At 41.7% G+C, this 22254-nt stretch overlaps 1 protein-coding gene across 1 annotated transcript in view; it reads left to right on the forward strand.

Annotated features, from left to right (window-relative positions):
• The window catches only part of LOC144373579 (SH3 domain-containing kinase-binding protein 1-like), a 189812-nt gene that overhangs the window by 122363 nt on the left and 45195 nt on the right, over nucleotides 1-22254 (forward strand). Inside the window, 3 exon segments of the mRNA XM_078036604.1 lie at nucleotides 9349-9400; nucleotides 12402-12482; nucleotides 15360-15519. Of these exon segments, the coding sequence (XP_077892730.1) occupies nucleotides 9349-9400; nucleotides 12402-12482; nucleotides 15360-15519 (293 nt within the window).

The following is a 22254-nucleotide window of genomic DNA, read 5'->3' on the forward strand; positions in this document are numbered from 1 at the left end:
CATATAACTTTGAAGGAGAGCACATTGGCCAAGGAATCTTAGCAAGCCAGGTGTGGCGGCACACGCCTGTAATCCCAGCGGCTCAGGAGGCTGGGAGGATTGCAAGTTCTAAGCCTGCCTCAACAATTTAGTGAGGCCCTAAACAACTCAGCAAGACTCTGTCTCCAAATAAAATATTAAAAAGGGCTGGGGATGGCATTCTATGGTCATGTACCCCTGGGTTCAATCTCTAGTATAAATTTAAAAAGGAGTCTTAGCAAGCTAGCTATCCTGCTAGATAGACATTTGCTGCCTTATTGGTTCTGATTGAGCCAATATGGTTCACTTTTTTAAATATGAAAGATAAAATTGCATATTTACCATGTACAACATAGTGTTTTAAGCACAGTGGGATTCAAGCAAGCATAGATTGAAAATCTTCAAAAACTTTCCATCTGTACTGAACATGTATACACTTTTAAAATTGTCCTTCCCTAAAAATACAGTACAACAACTATACTACATGGCGCCTATATTGTGTTAATTGTTTAAAAAAAGATTAAGATGATTTAAGGTATACAGGAGGATGTGCTTGGGTTATATGCAAATTCTATAACATTTTATATAAGGAACTTGAACATCAGTGGATTTTGGTATCCTCAAGGGGTCCTGAAACCAATCTCCCACAGATTCCAAGCAATGACTGACTGTATGTATACATTGTGAATGTATACACGACTAAATCTAGTTAATTAACATGCATTGTTTGTCTAGTTATCATTTTTATGGTGATAAGTGGTATGACTAAGGTAAAATCTGGATCTGTTTTTAAGCCAATGAGCAAGTGTGCAGTTGCCTCCACTGTGGCCCCTGCCTTTTAGTTGCTGTTCTTATTTTAGTGGGGCAATAAATTCACTTAGGTGAGATGGACTCCACAGTGTACATTTTTAGAAGCTCTGTGTTACATAAGCTATTAAGGGAAGCACTTTCACCGGGAGAGTGAAGTTGTCAGTGATGAGTGGACTTAGCTCAGCTTGCTTGTTGGGGCATGTATGCTTTTTAGAGCCCCATGGGCCTTTCTCTAACCCTACACAAACAGCTACCACCTCCTTGATAAGTCTTTTAACCTTGTCCCCATGAAGCAGAAAACCCAATTTTAGGGAAACAATAGTCATACCTGTCAGATAAAGTAAAACCTACCGCTGAAAAGTATTGAATAATATGACACTTAGCTTTGAAAAAATTCAAAGTATAACATCCTTTTTCATCCCCTTTGGCCTATAAAACCAGCCAACCAGCTTTGTGTTAGTTGTTATGCCAGCCTTCATTGCTGTACCCTGAGCATTGGTGAGGTGGTGACAATGTGATTAGAGATGGGGCTGTCATTTGCTGAGTTGATGGTGTAAATATGATTAGAATCATTAACATGAAGGCACTATGTGAATGACAGAGTCTAAAACATTCTGCCACTGGTTTCAGCAGATGTCATCTTGTCTTGCCAGTGGCTGGGGCTATAATCACTCACCCAGAAAAGAGGACAGTCTGTGATGATTAGGGTCAACAGAAGCAAATGGCATTTCTTTAATAGCAGATCTTTTGACTCAGTAGGTATCACCAAGTATAATGACGGGGCTGGATATTTTTTGCAGGGACGTGGATTCTGTTGGTTACCACGAAGCCTTCTGGAATTCCTCGTGGTCTTTCTTCCTGAGAGCACTCAGCAGGTTCTCTCTCTAGGGTGACATACGCTTGGGGCTTTAGCTCAAGATATTCTGGGAGAGCACCCGTTGATCTCTTGATGCATATTTTAGAGCAATTATGTAACCTATTTATGAGAGAACCTAGATTCAATGGCTGTCTGTTTATTTTGAACTTTGAAAGTAAAATTAAACATCATATTGGATAAATTTAATATTCTGAGTTCTAATGAAGTGACATGTGTGTCCTGTCATTGTTACTGAAGGATAACGGGGAACTTGACTCTCAAGAAAAGCAAAAACAACTTCTCACTGTTGTTAGAAAAAGAAAATATGAAATATATATTCCTATAGGTAGTGTTTTAAGAAAGTCTCAGGCCATGACTCTTGTAAGGAAAACAGGTCAGATCATCAGAAGTGGAATTACTGTGCCAGCATGCATTGATTGGGAGGGCTTTTCAGAGTTTGTGCCATGTTACAAATGGGCATTGCTAAGGTGCCCCTAGGTGTTTCCCTAGTGAATATCCCCACAGTGGAGGGTCTGCCTCTCAGCTATAAGGACTGTACCTACAATTGTGATGCAGGCTATAAGCCTTCAAACCATAACAAGACCCGAGATGTCCATCATCTGGAGCATGTGGGTCTGCCTTCCCTGAGCATTCACCCTCTATGGGCCTGATTCCTTAAGAATCAGGTTTTGGCGCTGGGGCTCAGTGGTAAAGCACTTGCCTAGCACATGTGAGGCACTGGGCTCGATCCTCAGCTCCACATAAATAAATAAAATAAAGATATTGTGTCCATCTACAACTAAAACAATTTAAATAAAAGGAATCAGGTTTCATCAGAAACTACACTTTGTCCTGCAGGGCAAGAAATCAAAATGAGGGGCTGGGGTTGTGACTCAGTGATAGAGTGCTGGTCTTGCATGTGTGAGGCACTGGGTTCGATCCTCAGCACCATGTAAAAATATAAAAAGGTATATTGTCCATATATAATTTAAAAATTTTAAAAAAGAAATCAAAATGAGAGGAGTTAGTTGTTCTTGCAAAGTACCTGGCGGGTATCACTTAAGACCCTCCTCACACACCAGAAGGAAAAGGTTTGCCAAGGAAGCCATATGTATTCTTAGCTAAGCCCAGCTTCAGCTACTCTATTTTTCTGCATTCTTTTAATTGACTGGATCCTTTCTATTCATATCAGTCACCAGACACATTGTAACATCATTAATTAGATTTCCGACTTTCCCATTTACAGTTGTATGCCAATCTAGCCTTTTAAAATTATTCTAGATCATCCAGCAGCACTTTTGCAGGTTCCAAACTTTACAGGAAAAAAAAAACAAGCCAAACCTTGCTGGCTACCCACAATGGCTAATCTGTCGTAGGTGAGTTTTGCTGCTTTAACTCTGTCCACCTTCTCTTTACCAAGTTCTCAGGAGGCCCCTGACTTTTTGCTCTGATCTTCTGACAACCTCGTTTATAAAATCTGCTCTTAGCCAAAATTTTCTTTGTTCCTTGTCATGTTCTTTAGCCTTTTGAAATCTACTGTAGTTCTTTCTAATTTTTAAATATGCCCAGTAAATTATTTAAAAAGAGATAAATGTGTACTACCAATAAGCAGCCTTAGCGAAATAATCCACCTGCAACATAATCTTGCACATTTAATTTTCTGAGCGGTCTCACAGGCAGAGGAATAAGGCTTGTCAATGCATTAATGTCACCCATATATGGCCTGTTGATACAATACCTGTGGGCTTTCCCTAGGTCACCCAGGTGATGCTTCCTCTCTCTTTTCTGATGATACTTGTAGCCTGTATTCTTCCAGTTGAGCATCTCACTCAATATAAGCACCTGAAGTGCTTATCTCGGATCACTCAGTCTGAACTGTAATCTCTTTGAAGGCAGGGCCCACATACCAAGAGTCCCCTTTATGGGGCCTAACAGCATGCACAGAACATGGTTGGCAGTCAGGACCCCCTTGTTCTCTGATCTTATGGTGGCAAGGCATACCAGCTCTTCTTTCTGCCCCTCTTCTCCTTCTTGCTGCTCCCTCTTATACTCATATAAAAGAGGAAGAAGAATGAATGGAGGATTGGGGGCAGCTGGGCTCCTGTCCTATTCCCCTTCCAAGATGAAGGGGATCCAGGCCCTTTATTCCAGACAAAGGATCTGGGCATATAATTGAGGCATCACTTCTGGGGTGGGATGGATGGAGTGAAGGAGTCAAGGAGATGAACTGAGAGAGTATTTTAGGGGGAAACAGAACACCCAAGTCTAGCTAACCACCCAATAGACCATCAATTTGGATGCACCCAGCCAAGAGGGAAACCATGGATATAGATTATAAGGCTAGAAACTGAGGGCAGGAAACAATAGAGAGACCCTCTAAAGAGCAGGTTGTACAGTGGTTCCTAGGAATCTCCTATGCAGGTGACAGGGCAGGTGTTGCTGGGACTCTGAAGGGTGCATAGGGACAGTTATACACACTGTCATTACCCCAAGCGTAGCCCTAGCTGCACTCTTCAAAAGTGTGGCTGTTCCTCCAGGGGCAAGGAGGAAAGGGCAGGGCGGGCGCCTCCCATGTGTTCTAGAATTGTGAAGCGTGCCCTGGTCAGGAATCGTGTACTTGTGTCTCTCCTCCAGCCTCCAGATAACTTTGCTCAGTGCATTGTAGGGCTTCCCAAGGCCCTGAGTTGCTCTAAATCAAGCTGAGGTTTTCTTCCAGAACCTTATATTTCCCTGAGGAAACCCCCTGCTATGATTTGAATATGGTTCATTCCCACCCAAACTTATGTTGGGGCTCAGTCCCTAACATAACAGTGTTGAGAAGAGGTAGGTTTTTAAAGAGATAGTTAGGTCATGGGGATACCACCCTAATGAATGGATTAATGCATTTCTGGAGAGACTGGGTTACTTCTCTTGAGACTAGTTTCATTCTCACAAGAATAGATTGTTACAAACAAGCCAGCCACAGTCCCTTGATCTCTCTTGTACACATGCTCTTTGCCTGCCTTTGCTTCCCCATCTACTTTCTGCCACAAGTTGAAGCAGCATGAAGCCCTCATCAGAAGCTAAGTATATGCTGGCATCATGCACTTAGACTTCCAGAACCTCGAGCCACAACAAACCTCTTGTTTTTATGAATTTCCCAGTCTCAAGGATTCTGTTATAGCAATAGTAAACAGACTGAGATATCGCATAAAGTGTACCCAGTCATCAGGGTATATTTCTCTGGTTATTTTCATCAGAGCACATCTTGGGGGCTGGAGGTCTGAAGGCAAACTGGCTCAGGTTAGAATTCCTTCCTGGGAGAGCAGTTGAGCCAGCTGATGAACTCTTACTTAGAGCTGGCAGTCTTGTCAAACAAAGGGCAGAGTCAGTTCTGTAATCCTTTAGCAGGAAGCAAAGCTTGCCTTCCTGTCATCCTTACTCCAGAACATTCAGATCTATTTCCTTTCTGGTGGTATAATGGTACCAAAAAAGTCAAATTTAGATACTTTGTCCTTTGAAGGATAATGTTGGTGTCTCCATCCAAGCCAACAACTCCATATGCAGGCAGATGTGCACACGCACACACTTAGGTCTATGTGCCCTGTGTACATGAAGACCATGAAAGGCATTCAACTCTCTCAGAAATCAGGAAATGTTGGCTTATTGCTTTTGTTAATGACATTTTCATTTTGGCTCTTTTTAAATGAATTTCCACAGTCTGAACATTGAGGGATTAGTCTAGGCCCCCTGTGGTTACCACCTAGCTGTTGTCACAGCCCCTCTGGGCCTCGATTTTCTCAGCTGTAAGGAGACTCCTCTGATGACTTGTGGCTCTAACATACATTGCTTTTTTTATTATTTTTATTTTAGTTGTAAGTGGATACAATACCTTTATTTTATTTTTATGTGGTGCTTAGGATAGATCCCAGAGCCTCATGTGTGCTAGGCGAGCACTCTACTGCTGAGCCACAACGCCAGCCCTATTGCTTTTTTTTAAGCACTGAGAATTGAGCCAGCCAAAGATACCTGAGCTTGGGGCTGGGCATTTTATTTTCACCCTGGAGGGAGGGATACAAAAATAAATAGAACACGTGCCTCTAAAAATTCAGGACTTTAAATCCTCAGGTATTAGTTAATATCTTGTGGCTGTCAAACTCCATAGGGGCACCTTGGCCTACTGCGCAACCTGGAGAACTCCCAGTCCTGCTCTTTTATTCAGCCACAATTGGACATTTTGAGAAAAATCAACCCAGCAATCTCCTCATGTCTTTTTCTTTGACAATCATGAACTCCTGTGGTATATTTTTTTACCATCACATTTTTTTTTAGAAATTTACCCAGTCTCCCTTCTCAGTTCTTACTGCCCTGTCTTCTGGCTGAATTTTTTTTTAAAAGTAGGCCCATGTGCAATGCACTATGACTCTTTGGGGGGCTGTTCTAGAACTACATGGGCCCTTGGCTCTGAATTTTGTTTAGAGTTGCCTTAAAAGATGTCTTATTTGAGCCAGGTACTGTGGTGCTCTCTTGTAATCCCAGTGGCTAGGGAGGCTAAGGCAGGAGGATTGGGAGTTCAAAGCCAGCCTCAGCAATTTAGCAAGACTCTAAGTAACTCAGCGAGACACTGTCTCTAAATAAAATACAAAAAAAAAAAAAAAGGACTGGGGATGTGGCTCAGTGGTTAAAAAAAAAGTATTATTTAGAAATGGAGCATCTTTTCTCATCTAAAGAAACATAAAGACTGTTGAGATTGGTGGAACCAGAGAAAGTGAAGTCATTCAAGAGAAGAAAAGAAAAAAAGAAAATTCCCCTCTGCTAATAAGTTAGCAAAGGAAGCACCTGACCAGTGCTGATCCAGTATGGTAGATGCAAGACAGCTCACAAACTTTCCCTTTCTTTCAAAAGGGAACCACCTTCATGATGGCCGCTGCTCCAGACACAAACACACACCTCTGCCTCCTCCCTTTCCACATCCATACAGGGACCACACTTTTCATACATTGCCTGTTAATGCAACATTTTCTGTCTTCCCTCCCCACCTCCCTTCTTCCTTCTCTCCCTCTCCCCACCCCCTGCTGTGCTCTGTCACATTTTATGTATCTGCTACATGCCAAGCTAGTACAACATTAAGGGATGTATTTTTCTTTGCCCAGTAATCTTGGAAAATACTATGACTTGTAATTGTCTTTTTTTTTTTAATTTGGGGCCATGTGGTTTGAGGTAAGGTTGCTGGGGTAATGTCCTCCACTAGAAGAAACTCATGTGAAATTGGTTATAGAAAGTTTCAGACCAACAAGGAGTGACCAAGACATCCAGGGGTAGGCGTTGTTGGGATTTAACTGGAAAGAATTAGGCCACAGGGTGTTGGCAGTTTCATGAATAAGAAATTACTCTGATTCTGAGGTACAGGAAGGTTAATTGGCAGAGTTTCAGTGATGACTTCATTAAGTAAACATACATCTGTCCCCAGTATAATTTACATAAAGACAGAGAAGGGAGGAAAGAAAAGGAAGGAGTTGGTGGAGAGCTGGAAGGGACTGACACAGGGGATAGAGGAGTGGTAAACCCTGAGCCAGAAACCCATTCCCAAATCCATACACTCAGTAGAGGGCCTGTATGCAAGGGGAGGTGGCCCTTAGAGCAGCTTGCCTTCTTTTTTTTTTTTTTTTTGATACTAGGATTGAACCCAGAGATACTTTACCACTGAACTACATAGGAAGCCCTTTTTATTTTGAGACAGGGTCTCACTAAATTGCTTAGGGACTGGGTAAGTTGCCAAGGCTGCCTCAAACTTGCAATCTTCCTGCCTCAGCCTCCCAAGTTGCCGAGATTATAGGCATATGCCACTGCACCCAGCAGCAGCCTGCTTTTTTATGATAAAAGTTTGTCAGTACTCATATAGACAATACAGAAAAACATTAAGAAAGAAACACATGTATATACTCATAATTTTACTAGTCAGAGGTCACCACTTTAAATTTATTGCTTTCTAGTCTTTTTCTGTAAAGGTTGTAGCATGGTAAGCTCATACTGTAGCTGCAATTTGATACCCATTTTGTCTGGCAGGATGGATCTCTCATGCTGGTTAAGAACATGTTGCGGGTCAGATAGCCTTGGGCCTGACTCCCATCTCCTGCCTCACTTGATAGCCTGGTGACCTTGGGAAATGCCTTTATATCTCTAAGCCTCAATTATTTCAATGGCAGAATGGGCATACTAATATCACCACCTCATAGAGTTTTTGTAAGGATTAAATAAAGTCAGAAATTACTCCTTCTGTTTGTGAAATCACTTCCTCCTAAGAAAAAGAATATTAATTTAGCATTTATAGATGAGAGAGAACAGTTTGGTAAGGTTGCTTGCCTAGTGTCCACCGCTAAGGATGGCAAGAGATTCGTAGTGACAGATATTAGAATCCCCACCTCTTGCCGACCATGCTATACTGTTTAACTCAGAGGAAAATGGCTGGCTCACCCAGCTACTGAAAAGCAGTGCTGAAAATTTACTGAATCCAGAACCTATATGCTATGAGAGCCCTCCAAAAATTCCTGTAGGTCTGCTATTGTCTGAGTTTTACTTAAAACTATTTCTTCCTGTGGCCCTGTACTACATTTAGTACTGGTGAGTCAGAGCCAGGACTGGGTATGTGTGTTTGCTGGTCCCTGTGGTAATGACACAGTAATATGTTTTCAAAGACCAGAAGAGTCTCTGGAGCTTTCCTAGAATCACAAATATATGATGCCCAGAGAAAGTGAGGAGAGGAGGTATCAACAGCAATATGGATCATGTGTTCCAACGCTCCCCATTCCTATCTATCCTTAATGATTTTAACATTGAGATGGTTTTACCTTGCCCTTGGCACTCACCATTTTGCCCTTGGCATAACTAAGATGATACCCTTGCCGGATTCCCCAACTACTTATTAATTCACTAAGTTGAGCCCATCCATCTCCCTTCTACAGTCAATCCTGGATGACAAGGAAATGCCTGGCTATCTGGAACCAGATCAGGAATAAATGCCATTGATTACAGTTGATTATATTGTTGCCTCCATCACCTACAGAGTGACAGTGTGTGAGAGATAAATAAATAGTAGCCAATTTGCAAAACAAAACAAAAAAACTCTATTCCAGTTTATCACATGTGACATGGTACATCTGATCCATGAGGGACCTCAAAAATGGTCTGCCAGCCTCAGCATAGAAACTGGTAGAAGAAGGTATAGAACCTGAACTGGCTGCAGCAGACCCTCAGCCAACATTTTGTTGAGATCTCTCACCGGCAGCAGATCTGATTTTTTTGTCTTCATAGTGACTCTCTTCAAATCACTTAGTTATTCAGCAGATTAAATCTTAATTGCAAATTAAGAGTACCATTGTGCTTGCTGGTTTCAGGCCATTTTTGCTGAGCTGTGCTTTTCCAGAAGGCTGTTACAAATTTAGAAAGGGGGAAATAGTGTTTCATTTGTCGATCAGAATTTTATTATGCCAAATGAATTTATTCTAGTATTTGTTTAGAGGTGCCAAATCTGACATCCCTGGAGAGAGAATTGCTCATTTTTTTTTGTTTTTGGAGAGATTCTCCAAATTGTCCATGCTGTGCATAGAAAATATTGTCTGTGGTCCTTCTGTGAGAGGACAATTTGCCAACAGTCTTATCTGGTCTAATTTTGATTATTTTTTCAGAGACCCAAGAAACCACCACCTCCGTCTGCTCCTGTCATCAAACAAGGCGCAGGTAATAAATATACCTTTCAATTCAATAAAATAAAGTTACACATCTTTCTTTTGCATATATTCAAATTGTCTATGGTAGAACTCAAGATTCCTGGATTCAAATGCCACAGATTGCCACATTGGGAAATTATGATTTGGTCTCAGCAGGCAGGTTTCAAATATACTGCTGCTTTTCCTAAACAAACAAACTAAAATCACTAAAACATGTCCCTGATACTGTGCAAAAATGGGAACTCCCCAAGAGAATGGTCAAAAGAACTTCAAAATAAATGAGTTTTGTGTTTTGTTTTTAATAAACTCCTTTTGAAGAAAGAACCTAATATTGTCCTGCTTCCCCTGTGCCTAATGGAGAGAGTCAGCCTAGGGAAGATTGTTTCCCATGGGCCATAGTGTCATTGCACACATATGGCCTTGCTGGATTTTCAGTGTCTGTCCTCTGTGGTTAACCAAAATTTGTACTTCCCTCACTTATCCATCCCCCAACAAAAAGATGGTTGTTTTTAGCCATGAATACTTTTAATTCCCCGTTCTTTTTTAAACTTGAAGAGTCTAATTCACTTTTTCTGTATAATTCAGATATTAAGATTGAATAATATAGCAAGAATTGATTTTATTAGACTTTTGGTAACTCATTGCACATGAGATTTTCATACATAAAGAGAATAGTTCATATTTCCCAACAGAACTCCTCTTTAAAATTGTTACAGTAAATTATGGGGAGAAATTCCTCCATGAGTAACTAGCTAGGTAAGTGGCATTTTAAAAAGTAACAACTAAAACAGAATAGTAGGGGTATTTTTAGTTCTATAAACTCACAGTTATGATATTTCTATAGCATTTAAAGTATGAGTAAATTTCCAGATTGTTTATACATTTATTAAGAATTTTTTAAAATGATTTTTGACCCACCAAGTTGGGGAGAAAAAATTAACTTGACCCCAGATTCCTTTGCCGTTCCCTCAGGCATAATTGAGAATTACAGAGATTAAGCCCTGAAATGGGATGTTAATTACATCTCCTGCTTGGCCTTCATCTGTGCTGGCATTGAACAGTTCCATTTTGCCACCTAGTGGTTCTGGCTATATAAATATTTTATTGTGTTGAGATTAAAACAGGCTATTTATGTGTTTTTCTCTGAGAACCCTTTCTCCTGGAGGCCTTGGTAACCATTGGAGACTAAGGAGATAGATCAAGTGGTCCACAGCTAAGGCAGCCTAGAATGTAGTTAACTAAGATTGGATTCTTCAAGATGGTCCAATTGTTGATTTTTTCTGTATCTCTAAGAATGACAGTGAACTTCTTCATTAGCATTAGGAGACTACATTGGTAGCATGGTAGGCAAATTCTTATCCTTTTGAAACAATTTCACCAATATTGTGAAGGGACTCTGGGGGGGCAAAGCAAAATGGCATTTCATCTTCCTAGACTACTTCTGCTAATTTATGAAGGATCTTGGGAACTGATTTGAGGTTAGGAGGTAGAGAGTTATTAAAGGGATTCAGATGAAGTATGTGTTCAGTAGATTCTTCCTTGTAGGTCCTGGAATTTCTACCATTGTACTACACTCCCAGAACCTTTTATTATTATTTTTTTAATTTTAAGACAGGATTCTCTCTAAGTTGCCTGGGCTGGCCTTGAACTTGTGATCCTCCTTCCTCAGCCTCCTGAGTAACTGGGATTATAAGCATGTGCCATAGCAACCAGTTGTGAATATTTTTTTAAGGTTCTCTTGGCCTCAGAGGCTGTGTAATTGAGATTTTAATACCAAGCACCCATTTTAGAGCTGGTCATGTGAAAAGGCTGTCAGGCACTCAACCATGTCTATAAATAAAAGAAATATTTTTGATTGGTTTGTGCTCTAGTTATTTCTGAAGTTCTCTTATATGCCTGAGGCTAATGGCACCAGTAAGGCTAATGGCACACATGGTCTTTATTTTACTTTCTGTGGTGCTCAGGTAAGGGAGCAACTGCAGTCTGCATGGGTAAAGATGAAATGCAAAGTGGTGCATTTAGGAAAATGTAATACTTGAGAGATTCAGCAGAAAGAGAAGAGATGTAGAGAGAAGCAATGTAACATCTCTGCACATCCTTCAACTTAAAATTTTGTTGTAGGTACTACTGCTGTATTACAAGCCACTCCAATTTTAGTGGCAGAAAATAAGAATCTTCTTATGCTCACAGATACTGTGGGTCAAGAATGTGAATGGGGTATGGCCTGCATGACTGTTCCATCAGGTCTGGGCCTCAGTTGGAAAAGCTGGACTAGCTGAGGCTGGAGGATCCACCTGGAAGTTGGCTACTTCACTCACATATCTGGCTTCCCATGGCAGGGGTACCTGGAAGACTGGGCTCAGCTGAGCTTGTAAGCCATATCTACGTATGGCTTCTGCAGGATAGTTGTCTTCTTACATGGAGACAGACTAGTATTCTAACAAAGTATTAGCTACATGGACTTTTATGAGTTGCTTTGGAAATTACATATTATCACTTCAACCACTGGCCAAAGCAGTTACAAACCTGTCCACATTCCTGGAAAAGAGATATAGATCTCGCCTCTTAATGGGAGGTTTATCAAACAATTCCAAGCCATGTTTTAAAACTACTACAAGATGGAATCCAGTTCCCTGTGAAATCACTTATTATTATAGAGCACAATATCCAGTGACACCTTATTTTTGAATTTTGACGAGTGACTCTATATGTTCCCCATCCCTACTTAGTGACTATTTTTATGCCTAAGGAAGCCAGGATTAAATATCAGAAAATGTTAGTGGTGTTCTTATGAATAGAGAATGTATAGGCAAGCAAACATAATGAAATGGGCTAGAAATGACTTTTGCTCTGTTTCTAAGCAACTCATGTTAGCCAAGTTATGCCAGCATCCACTCAAGAGGAAAAAAATCAATTGACTTTCCTATACCTGATAAATACTGAAATGCTGGTGTGTCTTATAAATGAATAGAGAAAATATTTTCTGATAACTCTTGTCCTTTCCCTCCCAGGTACAACAGAGAGAAAACATGAACTTAAAAAGATACCTCCTGAAAGACCAGAAACGCTGCCAAACAGAACAGAAGAAAAAGGTATGGAATTAATTCTTCATTGGCACTTCTAGAACAGCAAGAGACAAGGCTGTCTGTCATAGCACTAGTTTGTATTACCCATAGAATTTGCTTTTTCTTTGAAATATGGTAATTTTGAGTTTGTTTTGATTGCTTTTAAGTATCCCATTTCTTTTTTAAAAAATATTTTTAGTTGCAAATGGACAAAATACCTTTATTTAATTAATTTATTTTTATATGGTGCTGATGATGGAACCCAGTGCCTCACACATGCTAGGCAAGTACTCTACCACTAAGCCATAACCCCAGCCCTAACATCCCATTTCTAAGGAAACAGGAGATGGCTCTATGGCACCCCATAGGGCCAAAATTTTTCATCAAATGAAAACTAATCAGACCAGTCACTTAACATATTGGGATTCTTCTGTAATATTTTTGCCATCACCACCCTGCCCATGCCCTGAAGTCAGTGGACTATCAGAGTATATCTGACAGTATCTATTCATCGTCTTCCCTGTGCTTAGTGCCCAGAGTGCTCATTCACCCTTTTTTAAAAAAAAAAAATATTTTTTAGTTATAGGTGGACACACTGTCTTTATTTTACTTTATGTGGTGCTGAGATGAAACCCAGAGCCTCACACATGCTAGGTGAGCACTCTGCCTCTGAGCCACAACCCCAGCCTGCTCCTGCTCATTTACTCTTGATGGGTAGACTTGGCTTAGTGAAATTCCCATCCAAACAAATGAAAACTTTCTTCCTTGGTCACTGCTGGGCTCTTGATTCTGGCTTAACAATGTTGCAGACATATGTCCTTGGCCCAGAATATTGGGAGTCAGATAGCGAGTGACACAGGAGTTCTGGGGAAAGCAGCTTAGTGCTCACTTTTCTAAAGGTGGTCAGAAATATCATTGGCAGGGAAGTGGCTCAACACATCTTACACAGGTTTACAAATGTGTTTGATTCCCACTATGTCGAGTGTATCTCCCAAAAAAATCTGCATGCTGTGAAAGAACTCCTTTTATTAGGTGCCTAATATTTGATTGATCATACATTTTTATGGGAAAAGTGCTGTTATTATTCTGTACAAAGGAGGCAAGCAAATTCCATTTTAAAAAGTAGTTATTTTGAAGTCATAAGAGAAATGCTAAATTAATGAATACAATTATTTGGAGGTGCTCCTTGGCAGCCTCATGAAATTTTATTGTGAAATTTAATATTTTATATCAGCCCTCTAAGTTTTACCAACATTGCAAGCTATTAAGGATCTATACCTCTTGCTTTCACAGTGAACTGGTAGAATTTGAGTCATGGAACCTCATTGTGAAAGCCACATCTGTAACACACATCACTGAAAAAAATAGCCATTGAATGTATACTAACAAAATCATGTGTGGTGAAATAACCAAACCATCCCCTGTCCTCATGGAGGATACATGACTTGTGTCTAGGTGATAGCCAGGCTCCATGATGAGGACATCTTCCTACAGTGGCCCACGCTGACTTACTTATGGGCTAACTTGTGAGCAACCACTTTCCTTGGCTGGCCAAATGGCTGCACACCCCTGGTCCCTTTCCTCTCATGAGTCCTTGTTCTATGCCACAGTGGGTCAAAGAGGCAGAAGTCTCCGTCAAAAGCAATAGGGAAGCCAGGAAATCAGCCCTGTCCCGAAACTAGGTATGTTCATTAGGGCAGCACACACCCTCTCTCCCATTCGTCCTGCTGGCTATTAGATTTCCTGTCCTTATCCTAGTCCTGTTGCCCAAGAGGAGTCATACCCCTGCTTAACATGTCAGATGAGCCTTCCTCTGGCACCAGAATGCCAAAAAGTGAGTTCCTAGCATTCCTGGTTGGAGGGTGTTTCCCTAAAGAAACATTGAGGGGGTGAGCAAGATGAGAGCTCCACAATATCTGATGAGGTGCCAGTCAGCCTGGGCACCCAAACATGGAGTCTAAGTCAACCCAGGGAACTTACCTATGATCTAGTGGGCAACTCTCAAGTTCTGTATTTATCAACAAGAATGTGGATATATGCTTTTTGCACATACTTGGGGCAAGGCTAGTTGGGAAAAGAAAACTTGAAGCTGTCATTGAACACTGCCCAGTCTGGCCACCAAATCGGGTTTCAACTTCATCCCAATAGCCCTGACTCCAAAGAGCTTTGGAAGCCATATATCTTGAGAAATCCCAGTTTACTGTCCAAGTTCAAACTGTACACAAAGAGAATCTAGAAGAATTGTTCTCCCAAATGTTTCCCCCTTTTACTGTCTCATAGTCCTTTTTAGAAGCAGACCCGAGAGGTTTCAGGCCTTATCTCTCCCCACACCCAGAAGCAGGTCCTGTAGGTCATTTATCAAACCCATCAAACACCTACTGAGTATCAGCTATATGCTAGCAGCACAGGCCTCCTAGGGAGATGAGCAGATGTGGGAGAGGCCCACAGCCTAGGGCTGTGCCAAGCATGCAAACACCCATAAAATGTCCCAGTGGAGCCTGTTTATAAAGGGCTGCCTTTAATGCTTAGGTGAGGAAGGAAGAAGTCTTCTTTGGAGTGTGGGTCCAGCTGTTGAGTTGGGAGCATGATGGTGTCACGTTTCAGCTAGGTTTTGATAGGTGAATAGGAGCTTGCTGAGGGTGGGCAGTAGCCAAAAGGACACTCCAGGCAGAGGGACCAGCACAAACAAAAGCCTGGAGAGAGGGAACAGGGAGATTACATGGCTTTGTAGGGCTTTTTCTCACTTGACAAGGAATAAGTGATACTCTTTGCTACCAATTCCACCTTCAGAAATGGCATCAGTGATTTTTTTTAAAGCAGGAAATAAGCAATCTGCATCAAAGTACTGTTACTTACACTAGATCCATCTGTTTTCTTTATTCTTTGTTAAACAATGACTTAAAGAAAGACCAGAGAGAGAGCCAAAACTGGACTTACAGAAGCCCTCCGTTCCTGCCATCCCACCAAAAAAGCCTCGGCCACCTAAGACCAATTCTCTCAACAGACCTGGTGCACTGCCCCCAAGAAGGCCAGAGCGACCAGTGGGCCCACTGACTCATTCCAGGTACTGCTTCTCTCTCACCAAGGGGTGGGCATGTGATGGGTACAGGACACAATGAGGTGCTACAGACCTGCAGAGGGAGAGAGAAGGAAAGAGAAAAGGGGATCAAACTTCACTTTTCTACTTTGTAGCAAAATTGCATGAAGATGCTGGCCACTTCTGTCCAGTGCTGAAAAAGTGGGTGCAAGGTTTGGGGCACAGTGTGGGATTTAGGATTAGCAGGTGAGGCTCAGGCACACAGCATCTAGGCCCTTCCTACACACAGGGATTTCCCTGGCTTTGTTAGAATAAGGCAAGCTGTTCTGCAGACTGGAGACGTGGGTAGCACACCCACCTTCATCCCCTGGGTGTCAAGCTAGCCTCGGGTATGCATAGCTCCCTTACAGCTGTGTCCACTGACCCTGTCACTATTCTGTGGGGCCCCATTCCATACCCCAACCTCCTTCTGCTCTTCACTACATGGCCTGTTGTAGAACCCAGAAGCTGGCATGGCAGAAATCTTCCTAGTATACATGTCTCTGAGCTCTAAGACCCTCAAAGTCTTGGGAAATGCCTTCTTAAGGGACATATTTGAGATGAAAATTCCTTCACTGACTGACTGAATGCATATTTTAGTTATGTGAGATCAGAGTTTGTGTGCATTCCAGAACTGAGGTGCCTACCACAGATCAAGGAATTGTTGAATTCTCTTCATAGGTTTATTGCCAAAACTTTCTACCATTGTATATGTGTATTATACATGTTGGTATAATACACCAGAGCAAGTCAGTGACCCAGAGGTCTTCTTGTGCACTGTCAACACATTGGGGTTTTGTTCTTATAAACTAAATTTGCATGTTGAGAGTTGTATGGGGCTTCTGAGCTCTCACATTTGAGTCAGGCCTCCAGGCTGGAATCTCAGCCTTCCTCATAGGTGAAGTGTGAGTCTCAGCAAGTCATTTCCCTCTCGCCTCACTTCCCTATCTGTAGATTGAGGATGATAATGGAATGCACCTAAATAATCCCCAAATATGAAGCCTCATGCCTGTAAATCAACAATATTTTCAATGTCATTTTTATTGTTGCCTATTGAACTGGGCTAACCTTCAGTAAGACAAAAAGAGCTTGTTTATTTTAAAAATGTTTTTTTTTAAATTGTGGTAAAATGCACATAACATTAAATGTACCATCTTAACCATTTTAAGTGCTCTGTTCAACAGCATTAAGTACTTTCACATTGTTGCATAACCATTTCAAGAACTCTTTTCATCTTGTAAATCCACAATTCTATACCCATTAAACAACAACCCCCCAATTTCTCTTCCACACAGCCTGGACAAGCACTGTTCTTTTTCCCATCTCTATGAATTTGACTCCTTGTAGGTACCTCATATAAGTGAAATCAGACAGTATTTTTATGTCTTTTTATGACTGGCTTCTTTCACTTTGCATCATGTCCTCAATGCTCATCTGTGTTACAACATGGCTTATTTACTTTTTTATTAAAATTTTGTTTTGTAGTTGTAGATGGACAGCATGCCTTTATTTTATTTATTTGTTTATTTTTATGTGGTGCTGAGGATTGAACCCAGTGCCTCACATGTGCTAGGCAAGTGCTCTACCACTGAGCTACAGCCCCAGCCCTTCCTTTACTTTTAATTACAACAACAGAAATGCACCCCTCCCCCGCTGTCCAAATATGGAGGCAGATCACAATGTGGATGGTTGAAAGATGTCAAAATCAACCAACAGTGGTGGTTGCACACATGCCTATGTGCAATGGAGCCCCCTGCCCAATTGAGCACAGAGCTGTGGTCATCTCAGTGACATGTGAGCCCACTTAAGTAGCAACAGGTTTACCTGTGTCATTCTTCAGGTGTCTACCAAGGTCCAATGCAACAACTATTCCTGGCAATGGCCTTTGGGGAAAGGAATGAGTCTTGGCTCCTTTTGAGCTGGTCACAGCCCTATAGTCATGCTCTCTTCTACTGGCTGATAGTAGAAGGCTCTTTGCACATGTGCATGATGAGGCCACTTCACAGTCCCAGTGACTAGAGCAAGAGTCATATTAGTAGTGTGGTTGGCCCAGAAGCTAGCACAGCAGACGGGAAAGGTTTAATAAACCTAAGTGCTTCCGAGAAGAATATGAGCTATTCAATCAGGGAAAAGATGTGGAACAAGAAAGGTCAAATTCACTACAGCTGGTGCAAGGAGAGCTGAAGCTCTATGCTGCCAAATTGGGTTAGCCTTTGGGGGCTGCACACATTTCAATGAACTTAATAACAATTTCCAAAATATTCCTGCTGCACCTTCTAAAGATTTGAATGAAAGATCATTTGCATTCTAGAGTTTCCCTTGGCCCTCAGGTTATGGGATAGGTATAGCTTTGTAAGCTAGGGGAAATGTGTCATCCTGACCGAACTTGTGAGCTCTCAGAGGCCCCATTTACTTCCTGCCTCTACCTAGCTCTCTTCTTATCTTGTTTTCCTAACTCCAGTTGTCAGGAGTATGGACCACCAAGGAAGATATACAAGAGGGCTTTGTACAGAAGTCAGTGGGAAATGCAACTTCTTAATGTTGTATATGTCATCTGAGCAGTGTGGGAGAGGGAAGCCAGCTCCCAGTCCCACCACTCATCTTCTGGCTGCCAGCTGCCAGTGCACTAGTTTGCAAAAAGGCCTGGAGAGGGAGAAAAGACCTGGGATTCCTGCACAGCTGGCTGAAGGAAAGGCAGTGCCTTCTCTAACTCAGTGGTTCTCAGTCTAGGGCAGGCCTCAGAACCAACTGGCGACCTGTTCAAAGCAGATCGCTGGACCCCACAATGCAGTTGCCGACTCAGTAGGTTCAGGGTGGGCCTGGGAATTTGTGTTTCTTATAAGCTCACGGCTGCTATTGCTGCTAATGAAGTCAAGACTATGAGAACCACTGTTCTGGTTTCTCCCAAGTTGGTGATGGTGCTTTCCCTTTCTTCCCTGGCCACCTCTCACACACCTGCTAATGCTCCATGACTTCTGTGCCCAATCAGCACGCCCCCCTGTGGAAGCCTTCTCTTATCTCTCATGATTCCTCTCTCCTTCAAATGCCTGACACCATGTTTAGCCTAGTGCTGGGCGCCATGCTGTGCCACTTGGGATGTGCACACCCCCGGACTCCTTTACCAGATTTAAAGCAGATCAAGAGTGTGTTTTGTCATCTCCACATGCCTTACAGTGTCAAGCATATGGTAGTGGCTCATTTAACAAACACTTGTTGGATGCCATGGTTCCTTAAAGGGGAGGAGGTGCCAGTGCTTATATTTTGTTCTATTTTGCCTCTCTTCTGTCTTCCTTCCCAGCCTCTGTAAGGCTCTTTAGCATGTGTGTCTTACATTCTAAGAAACCTAGTGTGATTGATTTCAACAGGCAAAAAAAAAAAATTTAAATCAAAGAAATGCTTATTATTTCTTAGTACTTAATGCACTTTAATTTTTTTTTTTTTGCTACATTGGACAACTGATATATACACTTACCTGTTAATGAACTTGTTTTCTTCTGCCAAATTAGTTGATGTAGGAACATAAACTGAACTCAGATTTATGTAACAGGTCCTCTGAAGAAAGGGTATTGTGTGCTATGTGAACCCAAATCTTTGCCAGAATTTGCTGGGCTGGATGGATGGATGCACAGACAGAAAGATGCTTGAACAGAAGGACACACAGTCAAATTGGCAGCTCTTTCTGGGAACTAGGCATCAGCTCCAGCTGCCGTGTCTGGGCCTGAGCACCTCCTCACCAGCCAGCAAGCTTGCTACCACGTGGTATTTTAGAAGAGACTGTCACTTTCTCTTTAAACAGGAACAAGCATCCCTGAGGGAAAAAAGGAATATGTAAGTTTAGGAAGAATATAGTCTTTTTAAGATAGATTCACTTAACACAAATGTATTGAGGGGCTACCGTGTGCCAGCCCCTGCTCAGATGGCCCAGTTCACTTTTTAGGAATTCCATCTAGGATGATCAGAAGGACACCAGCCAGCAGTTTATGTCCAGTTTGAGCAAGTGGAAGCACACATTAAGGACCCTCAGATGTTTACATCCTTGACCACTAGTAAGAATATTCCTTCAATTTCTAGAAAAGTAAGTTAGTATGGAATTTAAACAGGGATAAGATACTTCAAAAATTATTATAAGAATTGATTTAAAAATTCAATAATAATAAAATGGATATTCCCCTAGGCCATAATTATAGTCTGGGCCTTGGGGATGTCTTAGTTATTATTTCATAGTATATAAAAGTAGGCTGTACTTATCTAGCCCACCACATAACTAAGGTGTTTGGGGTGCAAAGAGCATTCTTTCTACCCCTTGAGAAGATGGGGGCTCAGAAATATAAAACTTACTCATTTTGCTATTTGAACATGAATATATTACAAATAACTGTCCATACCTAAATCTGTGTGCCTATTCACAGATGAATTTATGAGGTTATGTGTTTAATAATGTGTATAAAACTTTTGGGGGGCTGAGGTTGTGGCTCAGAGATAGAGCGCTCACCTGGCATGTGTGAGGCACTGGGTTCTCTCCTCAGCACCACATTAAAATAAAATAAAGATGGTTGGAGCTATAGCTGAGTGGTAGAGCACCTGCCTTGCATGTGTGAGGCACTGGGTTCAATCCCTCAGCACCATATAAAAATAAATAAATAAAGATATTGTGTCCATCTACAACTAAAAAAAATTTTTTTAAATTAAAAAAATAAAGATTGTGTCCACCTATAACTAAAAAATACATATTAAAAAAAAACTTTTTAAGGGTGTTTTTTTTAGAATGCCTTTATTTAATGTGTTTATTTTTTATGCAGTGCTAAGGATTGAACCCACCACTCACACGTGCTAGGCAAGTGCTCTGCCACAGCCATAATGTGTATAAAACTTAATGAAAAATAAGTTCAGACACCTTTGTGAAAAGAGCTCTTGAGATTTGGGAGAAGGGTACTTTAGAAAACAAAAAGAAAAACTAATGAAATGGTGGAGAGAAGCAGGTTGCCCTCAGCTCTAGTTAGTGCCTACAGTGGGACGTGGCAAGCCAGAAACCTGAGGGCAGAGCAGGTGTGTGGCCTCAAAGGAAAAGAAACAGATTTGTTAATCTTCCCAACTCAGACATCCCAAGTTATAATTATATTTCTTTTTCTTCCCAAAGAACAGGGAATTTGGAGCAGGACGTTGGCCCTGAATTGGGGTGGGGGAGCTTTGCCTGTTGCCTGCTGCAAGCTCATGTGTTCTGAGGGGCAGGCAACTGATAGGATTTGGTATCCAGGGTTGTAACTGTTAGACAGAGAGTGTGGGATGAAGGGGAAGGAAGTGCAAACAGGAATGTGAGGAGGAAGCCAAGCAGGCCAGGCTGGAGTGGGAGAAGTTGCTGATCAGAAGGAAGTACAGGAGCTGGTGATCAGAAGGGGAGGTTGTTGCTTATAACTTTATAGATGTGGCTGTTCCAAAGATGGGCCTATCCCCAGCAGGGGAGGGCATGAATGTGGGCAGCTGAAGGTGAATGAATGAAGGTCATAAGGGCTGAAGGGATGGGGAGCGATTTCCATGTGATCATCATAGATATGCTCAGGAAGATGGCAAGAGCTGGAGGAGAAAGCCAATGTTCTTCAATGCAGTGTCCTCCCATTGTGATCAGGGAGTTGATGACACTTCGTAATAAGAAGATTCAACCATGTGTAGCAGGTGGTATGAGCCTCAAAAGAGAGTGTTCTTGAAGTGGATGGGGGATGTGACCTTGATGTTGTAGTAGCAGAATTGTTCCACCCTGTGTTGGGCAAAGCAAAGTTAGTAAGTAGTCCTCATATTGGCTGGTGGCTGAGAGCATCAAGATGGAAGTGGGCCATTTGTTGAGGAGAGTTGGTTACCAGGGCTCAAACCTCCCAGAGGGCATTGTCCATTGACTTTGGATATGGAAGCTGGCATCAGAAAAGGTAATTCTAAAAGACAGTGGAATGAACTGGACATAATTTTCCTATGTTCACATATGAGTACAGCACAGTGAAACTCCATATCATGTACAACCACACAAGAATGGGATCCTAATTCCATGTATGTATAATATGTCAAAATACATTCCACTGTCATATATATCTAAAAAGAACAAATACAAAAAAAAAGAAGAGGTAATTCTAGAAGAGGGGTAGTTGGATGGTAGGAAGGCCTGAGGATATGGGAAAGAGGCCCAGTGACCTCTTCCTATGCCCCTTGGAGATGACCTGTTGCTTTAAATGTTAATCACATCACATGTACTTTTCCTGTGAAGAGCTAGAGGCCATGGCAAGAAGGTACAGTGCATGGGAAGGTGCAGTGCAAAGGAGTTGCATTTTTTTCCACACCAAGTGATGCTGGAGCCCTGTCTTCATCCTGTTTTGTAGAAAGGAAGGGAAGTACTTTTAAAAAAATTTAAAAATCACACAAGGCATCACTAGGAATCTTTGAAAAGAAATTTAGAGCAATCGCATAATTCAAACTCAAAATGAAGGCCTGAGCATCCAAGAGCACGTTTCACCTGCCAACTCAGGGAACATTTGCATGTACTTCCACACTAGCTTTCTCTGATTTCAGAGAAACACAGGGAGGTAAGTGACTAATGAGCTCAGAGGCATTTTAGCTTGAGACAAAGATTAAGTAGATACTTATATGCCAAGCATCAATGAAGTGCTTAGGGAAGGGCAGACCTTCCTGGTTCCTAGCCATACACACACACACACGCTCACACATTTTTTTAATAGATGT

Source organism: Ictidomys tridecemlineatus, unplaced genomic scaffold (genome assembly GCF_052094955.1).
Source record: "Ictidomys tridecemlineatus isolate mIctTri1 unplaced genomic scaffold, mIctTri1.hap1 Scaffold_44, whole genome shotgun sequence".
Lineage (NCBI taxonomy): Eukaryota > Metazoa > Chordata > Mammalia > Rodentia > Sciuridae > Ictidomys > Ictidomys tridecemlineatus.